Below are 19,929 nucleotides of genomic sequence, written 5' to 3'. Positions count from 1 at the left end.
CCCGGATTTCCAATCCTCTCTCAAATGGCTAGAGATGTCCTAGCGGTTTCAATATCTGACATATGAATCTACATTTAGCACGAGTGGTCATGTTCTTGATGTTTTTAGGAGTTCATTATCTCGCAAAATTGTGCAAGTTCTAGTTTGCACTCAAGATTGGATGAGAGCAAAATGGACAAGTGAACCTATCAATATTGAGGAGAATATTCATAATGTGGAAAAATTTGACGAAGGTAACTTTTTTGTTAAGGTTATTCTTTTATCACTTTTATTTGGAAATTAATACTAACTCTACTTATTTATCATCTATCATAGATTTCTCCAAGTTTGCAAAAGATTCACACTTTGGTAAAGTATTGATTCTTTTAGGGTGTTTGTTTGGGAGGCTAGAAGACATTGTTGGAATGTTTTGTTCCCTACGCTTTGGTACTCTCTTTGCCTTGTATTTGAGAGGCTGAAGCATTTGGTTCTTTTTTGTTTAAACAAGCTTTTGGTTGTAGTGGTTCTACTCTTTGGTATTCTTTTTGCCATATTTTTAGAAGATTTTGTTGATGCATTCGACTCATTATTATATTTTGGAGGCTGATACATACTAAATCATATTTATTTGGTCCATTATCTTTGTTAAGCTGATACAAATAATTTTGATTGCATTGTTTGTTTATGACTGAATGGGTAAATGCTGAAAGTTTTAGCAGCAATTAATGGATAAATACAGAGATCTAATAATGCAGCAAATTTTTATTATATGTTTTATGAGCATTTTAACATACTAAATTCTTATTATATGTATGAATTTGTTGGTATCTACCTTATTATTATATGTTTTATGAGCATTTTAGCGATTTTTTGTGAAGTAAAAAAGCTTGCAATATGTTGATGATTGCAATTTCTCACTTATGTTGGATGGATAGTTGTCTGTAAACAACATAGAGCTACAGAAATATTATTTTGTTCAACAACATGAATTTGCTGCCAAATAAGAACAAGTAGGAAATAGAAGGAACTTTACAAAAATTTCATCTGAATTCAACTTTTGAGACTCCATACATGAACATGAGCTTTAGTAAGCCTTCACTTCGTCTTAGAGCAATAATTTTTGGGTGATGTGTATATTTAGTGCTTGGTTTATTGTTATTTGTTGCATATTTGGCTTGGCAGCAATGAAAGTTTGGGTGATAAACATTTTTGCTCTCATGTTAACTTTATGCAAATATTTTTCTTCAATGAAGATGATCAGGTTCACTGAAGCAGCAGGTTTGCAATGGTTCAATGAATATTCTTTTATTGTGATGGTGATCAGCATGTTTACTTCAATGAAAGTGTTACTATTTATGCAACTCAGTATTTTTGCTTCAATGAGACACATTTATTTACTTGTGTGAAAGAAAATTGAGTCTCTGATTATGGTAGATCCAATACAGTTTTTTTTAGCAGGTTTTTCCGAGTATGTTTTTTAACAAGCTATGATGATGCCCATCATCCCATATAGTTCAATCATTCATCTAGTTTCTTTTTTTTTCTTCCAAGTTTTGTTTGTTTTGTCTGGTTTCCTTAATATACTCTCTGATTTCTACAACTCTTATCTTATTATTTTATCTGATAAGTACAGATACTTGGATAGTTGGATGAAGAAAATATGCTCTATGCCCTATGTGCCTTTGGGCTGTCTTTGCTAGCATTGGTTTTCTAATTTCTACTATGCTCTGTGTCATTCAAATTTCAATTGGTTTTTAGTCAAAGACAGTGATACAATAATAATTGAGATTTGAGAAAAACATATTTTCTCTTGATAGGCGAAGGTGTGGAATTGTCACACGCGGGCAGGACGCGGGAGCAGAAGGTTCCCAAGCGAGCAGGAGCATAGGATCAACTTGACTGGTCCAATTAGGGGTCATACCAGCCCAGGCAAAGCTTCTGACAGGGCGAGCGGCCTCTTGCACCTCTATCCCCCTTTCTTTTCTGTTGCTTCTTCATATGTAAGCATTTTAATGGTTGATTGCTAATATTTATTGCCTCCCCACCCCTTCCTTTGATGTTGGAGTTTACTTTTTATTACTTTCCTTTTCTTATTCGTGTAAGTCTATTTATTTATTATTTTCAGAATTTAGAGTTAGTCTTTGTTATTTTAATTTCAGATTTCCTGCGTGAAAACCCGCTCTCTTTCGTAGGGCTGTATCCGAGGAAGTGGTGGTACTCCGGCTGTATCCTGCTCTGAGGCAGTGATTGTAACTACCATTTTATCTTCCCTACCTCTTCTCCCTCACTTCCCTTGGCCACCAGCCACCCCGAGCGGACTTCCCCGTGTGCTGTCCAGCCTTCCCTTTTGTTGTTCAGCCTTCCCCGCTTGTTGTTAAGCCTCCCTTTTTCTTGTCCAGCCTACCCTACGTGCTTGTTGACCTAATTTTTGGCGGAGGTATAGCTTTTCTCCTCTTTAATAGCCTAGGATCTAGCCGTAGGACTTCTCTGTCAACTACTCCTAGAAAACTAGCAAAAGAGTCCTCCCCGTTATAAATTCTGAGATTTTCTTCGCTCAACTTGACGCTCTGCATTTCGCTCAACTTGACGCTTACTTAGTAGGTAAAACTACTATGGAGGAACTCTTAGTAGGTGGGGCTACTGTGAGGGAGCTCAAGGAGAATCCCTATAGGACTGTTGGCCTTATGATTGACTGTACGCGTCAATCTGCCACTATCGTGCTCTTCGTCGCCTTATTTGATTAAGCTCGAGCCGAATTTTTGACGTTTTTCGGATCACGACGCGTTTTTGTCCCAATCGTCGACGGGGTTGCCTAAACGACTCCGGATGACAAAACGGACTGCGCTGACGCGTCCGGAACGTCGAATTTACCTAAAGGGGACGTTCGTTTCATGTGACGACACGTCTGCGAAAAAATACACATTTAAGTGTTAATTATAATAATAAACAATGTTTTATTATTATTATTATTATTATTATTATTAATTTCATTATCTCCCCCTCCCCTCTGCTGAGTCTTGACCCCGTGGACCTCTGCCCTAGCTTTGGCTCGCTCGGTTCCACCTGGCCCGCTCCTTCGTGTCGTTGGAGTCTCGTTCTCAGGCTCGCCTCGTGCACGAAAAGAATAAAAAATATATTAATAACACACTCTGGGGGTCTTTATGTTGAGAAACAGTAATAGAATACAAATGTTGTAGCTTCATAGGTTTTAGAATCCCACAGGATTTGTACTTTAAAAAAAATAATAAAAAACACTGAGTTACTGAGAACTGTCTTGCAAAAACATTGCCAGATTTATCATAATTGTTTTTTTTTTTCATTTGTTTATAAGTAGGACTATCGAGGCATATATATAAGGGAACTACAATGTCTTGTAAATATAGGGCTCATGATTAGAATCGGTGAAAAGATCAACTGGGCAGATGCAATTTCTATAGAACTGCGGCAACAACATAAGATAAACAAAATTAGTATATGTCTGAAGGGGTAGAACCAGCCTCAAATTTTGGTTGGGGGTGTGGGGAGCAAACTTATTATATTAATAAATGTTAATTAAATTATTATTTAAAGAAATGAAAATATTTCGGTTTTCTCTCTGTCGAATCCTCGAGCTTGGTGTTGTGGCTGATATGACATGCTAGCCTAGTGTTGCACCTATATTTTGAAATATTTGTCACCTCAACATGTGAAAGATAGAAATATAAGCATGTTTTAGGAGTTAGATTTGATTACTTGCTTAAAATGGTGAAAGTATAGCATTTTTTTGGCTCCTCTCTTTTCTTTTTGTTCAAGCAAATCAGAAATGTTAAAATGTGGCTTTGAGATAATGTTGGCTCCTCTCTCAAGCATGTTGGGATATGTATCATGAAACTCCTCATTTGTTCTAATTTAGCATGAGATGTTGGAGAGTTTATTTGGCCCTTCATATATGTTGGGGGCTTGGTTTTGGCATCGTATAACTTTCTTTTGCTTAAAGTGCATGTTATGAATAAGTTCACTTTGATTTGGGAAAGGTTGTATAGTTTGCTTTAATAGTTTGATTTGACCCCTCGAGGGGGGACATCTTTCATGCTTGGATGTTTGAGGGAAGTTGATTCATTCTTAGAACAATTGGTGGCCTAAAATACTTTCTATATTACTGTTATAGTTTAAAAACCTATCTTGGCTCCATATACTAATGTTTTAAAGGCATGAGGACTTTTCTTTAGCCTTTGGATGACCCGGTTTTGCCTTGTAATGACTCGATTTTATTATGTTTTGATGAATCAGCTTGGGGATTTACATGACCGCGGTTTTGAATGCCTGCAGAGCTATGTCCTATTTTGATGTTGGGCTTAGTTTTGGCCCCAGCTGGGCTCGGTTTCACCTTGCTCTAATGGTTTGGTTTTGGGTCTCGTTTTGGGTCTCACGGTTGGCTTTGTGTTGGGCTGCGGTTTTAGCCTTGTGAGGGGTTCTGCTTCGTCTTATGATGGCTTGTCTCTATTTTGTTTTGAGGGCTTACTTTGGAAAATTATGGGGTTGCAACTTGATACTTACCTGGACCCCATTTTAGTGTGATATGTGACTCGGCTTGGGGCTCGATATTGGTCCTCTATTGTTGTTGCCTTTGCTCGCAATGTATGCTGAAGGGGATATTTGTTTTGAGGCTTGTTTTGGGGATTCGGTTTCGATGCTTAGTTTCTCCCTACCCGTGAATAGCCTTGGTTTACCTTGCTGTGGAGGTTGTGGTTTCTAGTCATAGGAGTTTGTTTGGTGGTTTGTGTTGGGCTATGACCCCTGTACTAGGACCTAACTTGTGTTTTGTGCTGTCATTACACGAGAGCTTAGTGGGGGCCTGTTTTGTGTCTTTTTCTGCTCTTACCTGAGAGCTTGTTGGGGGTCTGTTTTGTGTCTTTTTTTACTCTTACCTGAGAGCTTGTTGGGGGTCTATTTTGTGTCTTTTTCTACTCTTACCCGAAGGCTTGTAGTGGAGTTGGTCCATGCTTGTTCTTAGTTCCGCCCATGAACTTGTTGGTAGGTCATCTGGGGTTGTTTGGCTCTTCCTGTTGAACTTAGGGTGACTTGAATGTTGTTGAAGAATCAAGTTTGCCATCCTAAAATATATGTATTTGCACTATCTATAGAGTGAGGTGATCAAAATAAATTGAGCATATTTCTTATGAAATTGGAGCCGGATGATTTATGAAAGCTTGTCCATTCACTCTCTTATGTATATTAAAGGCAACACTTTGGCAATACCTGGGGTGGTTTTCCTTTTGCTACCTTGGTCATGAGCCTTGCTCGGTGGTTGGTTCTGCCCTCTAACTGTGAGATTAGCAGATATAGGTATGTTTCTTCTTTGTCCCCCATCTGTGGGACTGTTGTGTTGGGTGGTTCCACCTTCCCATCTGCGGTCATGAGCTTCCTATACGAAGTTTGGATTGGTTTGTTTTAGCCCCTACCCGTGAGCTAGTTTGGAGCTCGGTTGTGCTTTTGCTGGCTTTACCTGTGACCCCCTACTCCCTTTTCTGGGCCCTATTTATTGCCTTAGCCGTGAGCCTCTTGATCCTTTGGGTTGCCTTGGCCGAGAGCCTTAGTTGTTGTCCTCCTTTCAATTGATCCTGGGACCTACCTTTTTAGGTATTTTCATTACAAATTTTGAGAGCTGATTCATCCTTCGTTCTTATCGATGTTTTAGGTGGATCAGTCCCTCCTCTCTCTCACCCCATTTTTGTTCTTTTTTTTTCCTTGCTACTTGGTTCGATTTTTTATGCTTATGTCTGATACATAAGTGTCCACGTATAGTCTTTTTATAGTGTGTCCATGTATAGTCTTTTGCTATACGTGAAACCATTAAGCAAGGTCGCAAGTAGGTCGGTTTTGTTTTGAGGCTTAGGGCGGAGATGACAAAGCCACCAATCAGGATCCGATTCAGGAACCCGGTGAGCTGTAAGATGACAGTATCATTCACCGACATAAGACTAGCGGGAGTTGACCCGAACCTTCTTAGGTTGTTGGTGACCCTACGCCCGACAGCACGATCGACTCGTGGACAACTACTTTTCAAAATTAATAAAAAATAAATTTGATAAGAACAGATACACATTTTTCTAAAATAAAAATATATTTTTCGCTACAAATAAAATTGATATAACCCCTTTTGTATGCTTGAAACTTGTGTGCATGCTAAAAAAATAAATTTTAAATACATTTTAAACATTGGTTGTCCACCTGTTGATTGCCTGTTTCGGCTAAGGAGTACCCTCCTGAGAGGTTCGATAGGACAATCTTCTAATTGAGTGGCGGGCTTTATACATCTGGGTCACCGAATAGCCTTCGACGAGCATCAAGTACTAATATACAGTTGAGCCTAGCCCCGACCTGAGTGTTTGTGTTCCCCTCTTTTCATACTTTTTCATATGTTTTCTTGGGATTTTTGGACAAAGCACTTATGGTCTCTTTTTGAGATTTTCCCGTGTTTTTTACGATTTTCAAATATTCATCGATTTCCTCGCATTTTTCTTGTCGCGAGTCTTTTGACGATTTTTCTCGAGATTTCTGGGTGATGTTTCTTTACTTTATTTATATAAAACATTTCAGCCTGCTTTCTCAAATTTTATTGCTTGTATCTGATTGCATCAATTACACCTAAGGAACTGTATACAGATTTGTTTTGTGTTTACAGCATGTTACTTTCTTGCAAATCACTTATCTGTTGTACTTCTTACTTTTCCTTTACACCGCATGTTGTACTGTTCTCTTTACTGCATATGCTACTGCTTGTCCTGTGCTACATACTCTACTGTTATGTTATGCACTGTACAACTTCAACATGTTCCCTATAAAATATCTGAAGAACTATAACTATATGGCCGCTAGATTTGACATCATAACCCGACAGTCTAGAAAACTTAAACTCGTCACGACAAAGAACTTGGAGCTAGCGCGGTGGGCAGCACTAGCGCGGTGGGCAGCACGGTCATTTTCAACAGCAAAACATGTCTTCCCCAGCTAAATCATTCATTCCTTAGAAATAAATAACAATTCATATGATTTCGAGGATGTTCGCGTGGTGCGACATAAATCCTCAACTTTTATTTTAGGCATTTGTACAGCTCTACTGTGCAATCTAAGCCCTAACTCGTTTTAGGATTCCGAGGTTGTCGTCCGTCACGACCTAAATCCTCACATCTTCTAGGTTATTTGTGTGATCGTTTCATACAAGTGTAAGCCTTAATTAAATAAAATTGGAGGATTAAACACTTGAATAATTTCTCCTCGAAACTGAAGTCAAACCATAGGGTAGACTGGGAAGTCAACGAGGTTCTTCTTCGGATCTGTGACATCCCCTAATTCTTCCTCCTTTGGACTCTACAATAAATGTTCCAAGTTTGAACAATTCCCCTTTGCACACCTCTTTGTCCGATTTGGTTGGAAAGTCCAAACCTTTTAACTTCCTTGAAGATAACTTTTCCTGATTTTTATTGAGAGTACTCTTAGGTGACTACAGTTGTCTAAGATATAATTAACTATAGGAATTTGCCCTTATAGGAAGTTTTTCTGAACCCAGCTTGAAATAAATCCTATTTAATTTTTCATATTAAATAAGGGAATTTGTCGGCAAATAAAATGGATTCGCATACTAAACGGACGTCATATATTTTTTAGTTTATTTGATCGAGTTTCATCCTCAAATCTTGTGTTTATCCCTCGGGATAGTTACAGGATTTGAGGTAGAGTGCTCTTTCATTTAAACTGTGAAGATTATGAGGTCAGTTTGATTTCATATTTTTCTAAACTTAAATTTATATATAAATTAAACGTCCTTCCGAAGCGGGCGAGATTTCAATTTCGGTGACCGACAGCTTCTTACGGGCAACTCCCCCAACTTTTTAGTGCCGACAGTGCTATACAGCCTTCCCCCGCTCTCTATACAGCCTTCCCCACTTGTTAGCCAACCATCCCGATCCACCTAGCCAACCTCCACCGCCCTTGGAATACACTCTTGAGGTGTTTGTTTGAGTCATTTTGTGTTTAAGTGATGTTATTTCCAGTTTGCGTGTGTTGAAACCTTCTTTTCCGGTTAATAAAAGTTTCTTTTGTGGTTTGGGCTTTCTCCTCCGATATCAATTTTGTTCTTAGAATTCGGTGAGCCATGCTTAATTCTAAAAAACAAGTTCTTATAGCTTGATTCTAGGAAGTTATTATGATGCTTTGTTGTCTTTATATGGAGTTTCAATGTATGGTTTGATTGGCTCTGAGCTTTTACCATCTTTTGTTTGGGATCATGTGAATCATGATCATTTCATATTGTACCGGTGAAACTTGATCTTGTAGTTTTCTATTGGAGTTTATGAAAGCTTATTTGTCATCTCACATCTCATTATGAGATATTGGTTTAATTTTAATATCTTCGATTTTGGTCCTTTGAATGGATTTGCTAAGCTGATACTAGGAGGAGAATGTCTTCAGAGCAAGGACCTACAGTGGTTCATCAAAAGTCGGGGCAACTAAAAATCATATTTGATCTTCTTCCATATGAGGTAAGTTCCACTCATCCATATTCGATCTGATGTGTTTAAATTTACTTCAATTTGTCTAGCATAGTTAGTCCCGTGCACTTGAGAGGTCTTCTCTACAGAGCATTGTAACTTATAATTTATTTTTATCAATTGAATATTATTTTAGAAATTTTAAACCATTAGTTTTGTTCTTGCAACTTGATTTTCTTGTAATCATATTATTTTAATCAATTGAATATGATTTGTTGTAATTATGTCATTGCATTTGTAAGTATTTTTTTTTATTTTTAATATATATATATATATATATTTATATTTATTTATTTATTTATTTATTTATTTCGGTTTATGTAGAACGGAACTGATCAAACCGAATTTTAGTTCGGTTTGACTAGTTTGGTTCTGTTCAAAATTAATTTGAATCAATTGTTTGGTTTTTGGATTTCAGCTCCTTTGGGTTTGAAAATTTTACAAATCAATCCATCTAAACCAACCGAAGGCACACCCCTAGAGAATGTTGTGCAGGCAAATCTGACTGAATTGTCTATAGGATAGAGCTGTAAGTCGCACCCGACTAGTCTGATCGTCCTCGCAATGATTGGAATTGATGAGTCTAGTAATTTCGAAATAAATATCTAAATCCTAAAGATAAGAATTTACAAGTCCAAATCACCTAGTCTGGTCTCTTTGTGATGATTGGAATCGACAAAACTCATAATTAAAAGTTTAAACTAGCGAAATTAAACGCCCCTTCAAATATAAAAAATTTAAATGCTTAAATCTTTGATGATGGCCGAGTTGATAAATATTTCAACCGGATGGGTCAATCTCTTAAATTAATATTTTCAAAATAATCAACTAAATAACTCAAGTTAAAATTAAATCACTTAAGACTTTAAGCAAATCTCATCTATCATCCATAATAGTTTGTCGAGGTTCGAAATTTTTTGACTGACTTCAACTCACAAAAAGCTAATGTCATATTAAGTGTATTCATATGTTCATAATAAAAACAATCGCATGTCAGTAAAGGTGTGACCTGAATCTTGTCTGTGTGGTTTTGCCATCAAATGGTACCCCAAAATAGCAATTACGATCAAAGCCCTCTGACCGGGTGGTTGTCATCAAATGCACTTTTATATTGAGATCACGGCCACATAACTTATGTTCCCCAACAGTTTTCTACCATTTTAGTTGAGAATAATGAGATACAATTGATTGGCATAAAACCTTCTGTTAGCTAAGATTGATTTAAATTTGTCTCCTTAGACAAACATCCACCCCATATCTACAATGATTACTTGAACGATTCAAACCACGGATGCTGACAAAAACCCTTCTGTTATTTTGTGTCAACTACCTCCTCTAACTAAGTAGATCAGAGATGATGATGACTCGGGATGACGAAACCATGGGATCTTGATTGGGTTTTGATTTCATTTCCCCACCATCCGTTTTAAGCTTCAACTGATAGACTTTGTAATTTAAAATCCTAACTCCTAAGTCTGTTGTTATTATATGTTAAATATTCTATTATTAATGACTAGTTTCAATCAAAAATGCCCTCCCGTTATTGGCATGGGTAATTAAACATAAAGGTTTGAGCCTATGGAAACCTCAAACCCCAAATCAAAAAATCCTCACAAAATGAGGAAGAAATCTATGGGTGGTGACTTATTAACAATCTAATTTGTTTCTGAAAATTTGACCCCAAAAAAGCTTTTTTGACAAAACAAAAAAAACAGAGTTGTGCGGAGCACTCAGAATTTTTGTAGCCCGCAGAAACTAGCAGTTTTAGTGTAATGTCCTGTAGACATGAAGTGATTATGTCATTTTGATTCATGACCTGATCCTATCAACGCAGAATATGAGCAATAGGGAGGAGACAGAACAAGAGAGTCAAAGCCAATGGGGATACAACTTTGGGCTTGAGCGACAATTAAAGAGAAAGCGAGCAAGGAGAGACAAACACATGAGAGTGGTGCAAAGAGCAGGAGAAACGAAGATGAAGAGCAGAACAAAAAAGGGAATCTCATAGGTTTATCAATGCAGAAGACGATGCCAGCAGCCAATTGACAATGAGTCGGATCATTAAATGTTTAAAAATTTTAATAAAATGAAATTATAATATTTAATTATTATTTATAGCATGTCCGTAGATCATAAGCATAAAATTAGCACCCAGAGGAATTATAATTATTCATTAAGTGGTCGAACTTAATATGATATTTAACGAGTTATAACAAAAAACACATAACTGAGTTAACTAACTGACATAAAAGAGTATTTTTATAGAAGAAGATAATTTAATGAAAATATGTATCTGAAAATAATTTTATATTGTCTTAAATTTTATTACTAAATTGTTGTTGCAAGTTTGATATGTGTGCTTAGATAATGTCTTAAAAATATTCAGGTTTAGTGGTTTTTTATTGTTTGAATTATTGTTATGGATTATTGTAAATGTTAAAATACTACAACTCTATCGTCTTACCATTCATTCCTGTATTGAAAATAATAAACTCATGGGCGAAGTCGTGAGATCCTTGTGTCAAACTGTGTCCCAACTCTCAGAATCTAATTTTATCTCAAAATAATTTTGACATCATTGCAAGCATGTCAGGCGTGTTTGGGTGTGGCAAAGAAAAGTCATGCCTGATAGCTATTCGACATAATCATATAAGGCACTTGGATGTATTTATGCTTCTTAGAATTAAAAAAATGCCCATGTCATAATAACTCTTCGCTACCAAAATTTTAGCAATCGTACATTGGGGTTGGCTTAGAAAATTTCCACCACCATGATCATATGTTCTAGACTTAGTTCATCCAAGCTCACAAGCCGTAACCTCTCATTCTCCTAAAGTTCCTCCACTATTCTAATAAGAAACTCATTCCCAATAGCACACTCCTTTGTCCTAAACCCCTCTCTCTCTCTCTCTCTCTCTCTCTCTCTCTCTCACCCCTACAATTTCCTTCTATCCACGCACTCTCTTCCAGCAGCATATTCTCTGTCCTCATGCCAAAACTCCCAAAATTTGAGATTAAATAATTCTACAAATTATCTCTTGATTGATTTATACAAACCTCTCTTCCTAGCTTTGTTGATCTGCAATTCATCTCTTTATTAATGGCGAATTCAAAGACAAATTCAAGAGAAGGAAGAGAAAGATCAATAAGGAAACCATCTCAACAGCCCATCATCAATTTTCCACAAATCGATTCTTTTTCAAGATTATAAAAGCCCCACTAGCACTCAAAAGAATGAATAGAGAAAGAAGATTCATTAAATTGAACCCAAACAGTCGGTAGGGCACATTATGATGATCTCTTGGAATTTGTCAATGCAGTTAGCTGCATCCGAGCCAAATTCATCAATAAGACCAATCAAAAATTGAAGACTATAATTTAGCAACGTTAAAAAAAATAATGTAAAATTATTCTTGATTATACCTGTTTATGACCTCTCGAACCAAGGTGGGGTGAGGCAAATGTTATGAAATTCATAGCTTCTAACCCAGCTATAGTGCCTTGCCAGTTATCATCTTCCTTTAATTGGTTGGTAGTAACAGGAGAAGAGAAACTATTGGAAGGTTCATAAAGCCTGCCTATAGCATATCTTGCTATCAAACCTCCCAATGAATGTGCCACGAAAGATATCTTCAGTATACCACGCTTTTCATTCACAACTGAAAGAACCTGCACCGATTAAAATATATATATATAGACCTTTGTCAAGACAATGATTACTAAACGTTCAAATCCGATACATAATACCTATAGATGAATGCCATATGGCACGTATAACACCAAAATCATTATTACTTCGAAGAATTTCTCTTGGTCCATAGAAGTGTGCATTAACAGTAATGAATCCTTACTTTCATATGGTTCTATTGCGTATACTTCAATATTTTAGCGCCATTAATTGTTTTATTACAAGATTTAGACAACCTAAAACAAGAACAATGCATACAAATGTATCACTGAAGAAATTTTAGTTATTGGGCGTACAGAATCCAAATAAATCTTTCCAAAAAAGAGGAAAGCACTGAAGGAACTATAACAGATACAAGCTAGACAAGGTTTTATTAAAAACTACAAATTCTTAGGGGTATGTGATAAAAATTCCTAAGAAAGCAATTAAAAATAAGATGGAGTATAAATGTAAAATGTGTCATAGAAGTAATCACTAAGTAGGATAGGCTGGTATCACAACTAATATTTACCTCATCAGCTAACCTCTCGCCCATCAAATCAACACCATCAAATGTCAATCTTGAAGAATTGCATGCACTTCCTGCTCGTAAAGGTTATCGTTAAAAATAATGTGTGAAACAAAAGATAAAAAATTAAAACAAAAATAAGAGCACGTTTAAGCTTCGCTGTCTTCACTGTCCACACAGCAGTAGATGGATGACAGGATTATCGTATAATTTTGCAGCTGAATTTATTTTATAAATAATATCTATGTTGTAAAAAATGTTATATTGCTTATTCTGCTTTATAATTTACCAGCTTCATTTATTACCTTCATATTAGCAAACCAACCAAGTTTTAAAGGGTCCATCATACATAAAACTTCAAGATTTTTTATTTTATTTTTTTTTTATTTATATTTTTATTTTTTTATTTTTTTTTTGTCGTCAAATATTATTCTTCTAACATTCTAGTTCTCAGAAGGAGACTCTAAAAATCCAAATACAGCCCAATTAAAACTCAATAAAACAAGCAAACAAAATGAAGTTTAAATTTCTAACGCTATTAAAAACACTGACGCCTACAAGGAAAAATGGTCGCCTAATGTCTGAAGCATTTGTGTTTTGCCTCAGTGAAGCTCAAAGCTAAAAATATTTACCTATTTTAACTATGAGAAATACTTTTAAGACTGTACAATAGGATAACCATCATAATAAACTCTTCAAATATGTTAGAAAAATATAATTTTCTAAGATGTCCTTCCAAATACCGAAATAATAAAACTTTGTCAGATATATTGTCTAAAACAAAGTGCTCAAAAGAATGTGAATAAAAACAAGTTGTTAGCTTCCATGGAGTAAGGCTAATCAAATCTTTAAAACCCTCTATTTCATCTTCCTCATAAACCCAACTCTCGTCCCTATCATTATATTTGTAACTAATCATTTCATAATATTATTATCTATGCTTTAAAAACAAAAAAAAAATTCATATTACAAAGGCGGAACCGGCAACACCATAATGATAGCACCTGCCTAGAAAGTTTTCAAGGGTTAAGGGGGTTGGGCGAGCATCTGGCTCTCATTTGATAACATTTACCATGTCAACTCAAGGCCAATAGGCTCCATACAAGCTTAAAACAAGCAATCAAGTTGAGATTTTAATGTTAAATAGATACAAAATAAGAAATATAGATATATAATCATCTAAAATAGTAAGATTAATGAAAATTGAAATTTATCTCAAATTTTTTAGAAGCAAAAAAAAAAAAACTTGCATAACTCAAATCATGTAAGTATGATTTATAGTTATCATTGAAAGAGGTTATGTATGAGTTCAAACTAAGTTCATAAATCAGATCACACAATGTAGGATTCAACCACAAGAAGAGAGAAAGATGACTCTAACCAAATCCAACGAGTTAGAGAAAATGCTAAATTAAACTTTATAACTTTCGCCGCCACCCCCCCCTCCCTCCTCTTTGCGTTGGAGTCGATCGGACTCTCCCGCACCAAACCAACGTCCTCACCTGCGACTGACTCTAGCCACATAGCCTTACCTCATAGATTGCGTGAATCAAGCGATTCTATTTCCTTTTTTTGCATGACACCTTCCCGAATCACCTCTCGTATAATCTACCATTAAATTTCATTGTTTTTTTCTCTCACGCAAAATTCCTTTAATTTTGGCATATAATTATAAATTACCTATTAAAAAATTTGAAGTTGTATGTTTATGCAATGATATGTATGTCAATGGAATCCTTTTGGAAGTTGGATAACAAGACAAACTAGCCCACAGAGTGATAATTCTACAAGAAAATTATTGAGTTTATTTTTGTTAGTGTTTATCTATTTGGTTTCAGAGTGTCTGATAAAACTAACTATATAAATATAAATTGAACTGAAATTGAATAATAAAATATTGTGAAGTCCTATGCAAGTAATAACTGATTGAATTAAAAATGAATGCATTGAAATATATACAATTGATGATGAATGATTGCATATTTCTTTTAAATGATTGATCATATTCATATTATTATTAAGGTTTAATAATAATTCGATAAGCACTTTTACCTGATAGTCTTAGGGTCTGTTTAGCGCAGCTGCAGCTACCCAGCTTTTCAACTGCAGCTGCGCAGGCCTAGAAAGCTGCCCAGCGCAGTTGCGGGAAAGCTGATTGTTTTGTTTGGTGCAGTTGTGTGAAAATAACTGCAGAGCAGCTGTTTCTGAAAAAATGACAATTCTGTCCTTATATAACAATTCTGCTCTCATATGTTAAAATGTTTAAAAGATGAATGTAACAGTGAAATTTTTTAAATTCCAAAAGCAAAATTTATTCTGTAATAAATTAGTAAAACTTCAACGTATTAATAATGTAATAAATTATATTTTAGGGTAATTAGTTATTAATAGTTATGTAATAAATTTATATGATTGATTATTATATTTTAAAATATTTACTTGTTAGAGGGGTGAGAATATGAAATAAAAGACTTGTTATAGGAATGTTGTTATATTCGTTGAGGGTTTAACATATAAAAAGTTATGAATATCAATATTTGATGGTCAAACAAAAATATATTAATTTTTCATTTATGTCATAGATATGTAAACATAAATATTGCGAAAAAAAATAAACTGCGAGTTGAAGTATCCATTTATGTTATATATCACAACAAAAATTCATCGTTTACATAACGAAAGATTTCATGGGGATACATGACTTCTGTTAATCCCAAACTTTAATCGATAACAGTGCAGAATTACATAAACACATATCAATTAACTCACAGACATAAGCTATGATTTGAGAGAAGCTGCTTATATGTAAAAGATTTTGGTCATCCAAACATGTTAAGAGATTCCATCCCACATGAAACCTTCCTCAAGTAAGACAGAACAATTTTATCTAAATTAATAAGCCCTTTAACCTGCAGAGGTCATATTTAAGAGCTCTGCAATTAGTACCATTTTGAGAAATGAGTAAATGGCAAGGGAAGCAACCAATATACAGGTGCATGAATCATGCTTTAGGCTTTCAACCCAACCCAAACAGAACACAGGTTTTACCGTAACCCAACAGGATAGCAAATAACTTTTAAAAGGATACCATAAAGCTTTTAACAGGGTAGCATAACCTTAAAACTTGTAACTGGATAGCATAATCCTTTCTAAGAAAACCCTAAAATGTTCCTTCTAATAGGATAGCATCACCATATATCTTCCAGGATACGTAAAATAGGACCACGATATATATTTTCCATGATCGAAAAGCCAACGAAAAAACCTAACTTCAAGATCTAAGGAAACCTTTCGAGAAGAGGCAGAGGAAGGAAGATGAGAACAATATTTCATACCCTTGCTGGTAGATCATGAGAACAGGAAGAGAAATAGGAAAGGAGACGCACAAGAACAAAGCTCGCGGAAGAAGACGACGGGAAGGGACGACGAGCTCGCAAGTCTCGCGTTCTAGGGCAAAGGGGCACCAGGGGTAAAAAATGCTTTCGAAAGTTGGGCAGCAGGCCTTACCTAGCTTTCATCTTTCGCTCGATACCGCGGGAAGCGGCGGGAGCCACGCCGAAACAAACATTGATATTTTTATTAATAGGTGCGGGGCGGCACCACGCAGCAGCAAGAACGCCGAACCAAACAGACCCTTATATATGCAGATAATAAATCACGCAGCAGCAAGAACGCCGAACCAAACGGACCCTTATATATGCAGATAATAAATCATCTTGTTTCATTATTAATATTGCATACCCAGTACATTGTTATTTAAGTTTTAGTAAATTGTGGCTATTTACTGAGTTTGACTTTTCAAACTCACTTATTGATATTTTTGTATACCATATTTTATCAGATCACTTGAATGACAATCTCCACAAAAACAATTATTTTAAAACTGCACCTACTTTTAATATTTGCAATCTTTGCATTAGTTATTGAATTCTCTTCTCAGTTTGGATAGCAGCTTATCCATTGTCATTTCAATTTCTTCTTCAATTAGCTTATTATTTTTCTTTCAATTATATCAGTTATTGAATTCTTATTTATGAAATAGAATAAAATTTATCTTTATTTCTTATTTTAGTTATTATTTGTATGCAAGTTTTTTTGTTAGAATATAAAACAAACTTATATATTCATTACTTGCTTCATGCATTGTCGGGTTGAATTATCATCCGGACCTAGGGTATAACATAATGGTATCAAAACATATATTTTGCATTCAATAGATCTCCTCTTTCTAGGACTAGGAAGGGGGTTGGTTATTCTAGATTATTTTAATAATAACTATTTTGTTATGTAGTCTATTTTGATTTTGTGTAAATTTTAATTATTTACAACGACTCCAAAGAGAAAAAAATAATATTGTTGCTCGGACAACAAATGAATCGATAGCTATTATAGAGATCATACCTATCCCTCGAAGACTTCACTCGCCTAGCAGTCATCGTTCAGATCCTACTCAGCCCTATGAGATTATCCAAACACCAATTCTTGATATGAGAAGTCTTGTGGATGTGGTAAACTAAATAGAAACAGACATTACAAGTCAGTGTTGTAGCTCAAATCATGAAGGTAGTTCAAGCTATTCAATAATCCTCACAGCCGCATCACAAACAACTCAGCATGTACAATTTGTTGCCACCATTGAAACTCAAGCAAATCCATTGGTAGAAATGTGTATAAATTTTAATAAATTTAGGTCACCGTAGACATATATATTCATGCTAGAATTAAAATCTTACGGGTGGTGAGGGCCATTAGAAGAATAATATATCAAGTGATGGATCAATTTCTAGAAACATGCCCTCATATCATCAATGGTACGGTGGACCAGATTGAGCAATATGCTTGTTGAGAAGAAACTTCGAGATATAAAGTGCCTGAAGTGCACAAGGTGGACATGAATACATTCCAGTTGCACGAATGTGTTGATAATTGGTGGTAGTCATCACCAAAATATATACTGACCAAATGCAATGATTCATTGGGTAGACTCTGAGAGGTTAATTCTAGAGCAATATTTTCTTATGGTGGACCGTGCCGAACTAATGAATGACTCAAGGAAGCTGAAGAAATGAAAAAAGACAAATCTAGAGTACGAGACATATCGTCAAGATCATTAGGATCATCAGGTTCATTCTCAATTAGTTCAAATGAAGATCAAAAGATCTATCACTTTCTTTTGGCCTAGGAGAAGATATTCATAAATGTTTATTTGTTGTCAAGTGTATTACCTATAGAGAACCGGTGAACCAAGTTATTCCTGCAGAGATAGAGATAAGTGACAATGAGGAAAAGCATGACGGGAAGAGACAGAGTTTAAGTACATAGACAAATGAGAGCTCTAAGAACAAGCACATCAAAATCATGAGACAAAAACATCAATGATAAATCCTTGTTGTGTCATTACAAGAAATGAAATTCAATAACATGCAACTTGATTGGCAGCAAATGTTTTAATTGATATAGTGTTGACCATAAGATCAGGGATTATCCCCTCGAGACTCAACATCAGTTGCAAGTGACAACAACCTAGGCGATTAATTCTCAGTATAAGCATAAAAAAAGAGGCAAAAGTCTGATGAATGTTAATATTGGGAGCATCATGGGAAAATTCAAGTAGAACATAATTACTTTCAATCTCAGAATCAACTAAAATAATTTCAGGCATACCGGCAACAACCTCCTGCATTGCAATACTAGAAGCACCGGCAGCAACCATTGATATATCAACACCCATCAACAACCGCGACAATTTCAGATGCATCAGTAACATCCTTTTGTATTGCAATACCAACATAATCAGTGACCTAATATATCAGCAATCATCAATGCTGCAATACTAATCTCGGGGATCTTAGACTCAGGAGCAGCCCGGACGGATGATTCCACCTCGAGTATTTGATATGATGGAGTAAGAGTGTCACGACCCGGCCTAGGGCTTAGTATTAAACAAGACAGAAATAGACGCTCGGACAGTGGTAATCAAATTTTGATATTCATTCTCTATAAATAATTACAAAATGAAAGAGACACTAAACAAATTAAATTAAAGCAGTGTCTTTCACTTTACCACATTATTGATTGTTTATGTCTTTTATATACATTTTTTTTTCTATTGTTCATCTTTTTAATCATTTAAATTATCCTGACAAATTAGTCTAAAAATAACAGCGAGCTAAACAAGCAATGAATACTCAAATTTCTAAAAAATAATAATAAAAGAGAAAAGAAAGTAATATGCATTTCGATTAAGCTTTTCAATAAATCAATATAAATATTTGACTTGTTATTCAACGAATTTTACTATATAATATCATTCTATATTTGAACAACTGTTACAAGAGCACCGTCTAAAAATTGTATCACTTAAACGTACTTCAATATCAATATGACTTTCTATTTACATGCACGAGTAGCTTACTGCCCCCTCACTAGTATCATAAAAATGTGACTTTATCATAGTCAATCATGCGCATATAAGTAGTCAACATAAACATAGCATTCATGTGCTCATTGTATTAAATTTAGCGCATTATAAAAGGCATACACCAATGCATTGTAGTAATTACAAACATTCATAACAATATTACTGATAAAGAAAAAAATATCTCAAACATAACATATCATGTTCAAGTGTCATTAAGTGTCAAATAAATGAGAAAATATAAATTATTATTATAGATAAATAGTACAAGTACTCACCTCGATTATCAATTAACTTGTTATTTGATTTTTCTTGATGTTGACTCTTCTAAAATTGAAAATCTGAAAATGTAACATAAACATGATTTTATTTTACTAAAATTTAATTTTATTGATTATGTTATTGCAAATTTAATAATTTTAATTATTTTTATTTAGCTAAAAATTTTCTTTATTATTTTTAGTTTTATATTATTTTTGCTACATAATCCTAATTATTTTTCCTATATATATATATATATATATATATATATGCCACTACGGTATCCACCTTGTTCTTTGACCAATGGAGCAAAGGGTTGTCGCTGATATATCCATTATTTTTCAATCTGTAAAACAAAGTTTGAAATCTTCTTGTAAAATTGTTTTCTGTAATTGACTTACATGGCTGTGGCGGTTGCAACTCAATATAGAAATTATAATACATATTTAGTTCTTCAATCTGGGACTGTTTTGCTTCTACCTCGACATCCAGCTTTGTATTGACATGTGTAATTTCGGGGCCGGTTGTTGGGGGGGTTGTCGTG

General features: G+C 35.0%; 1 protein-coding gene across 7 annotated transcripts in view; it reads right to left on the bottom strand.

Moving 5' to 3' along the window:
- The window catches only part of LOC110026119, a 69,917-nt gene that overhangs the window by 27,937 nt on the left and 22,051 nt on the right, over positions 1 to 19,929 (bottom strand). For 4 of the 7 annotated variants that reach the window (XM_020726934.1, XM_020726935.1, XM_020726930.1 and 1 more), the window contains exons 3-4: positions 12,710 to 12,783; positions 11,934 to 12,179 (exon numbers count right to left, since the gene is read on the bottom strand). In XM_020726934.1, coding sequence (XP_020582593.1) covers positions 11,934 to 12,179; positions 12,710 to 12,783 — 320 coding nt within the window. The remainder of the gene's footprint in view (positions 1 to 11,933; positions 12,180 to 12,709; positions 12,784 to 19,929) is intronic. The other 3 variants (XM_020726936.1, XM_020726931.1, XM_020726933.1) reach the window with 1 other exon arrangement.

This window comes from Phalaenopsis equestris, unplaced genomic scaffold (assembly GCF_001263595.1).
Source record: "Phalaenopsis equestris unplaced genomic scaffold, ASM126359v1 Scaffold000352, whole genome shotgun sequence".
NCBI classification, from domain to species: domain Eukaryota; kingdom Viridiplantae; phylum Streptophyta; class Magnoliopsida; order Asparagales; family Orchidaceae; genus Phalaenopsis; species Phalaenopsis equestris.
This window is presented reverse-complemented; position numbering and strand designations above follow the sequence as displayed.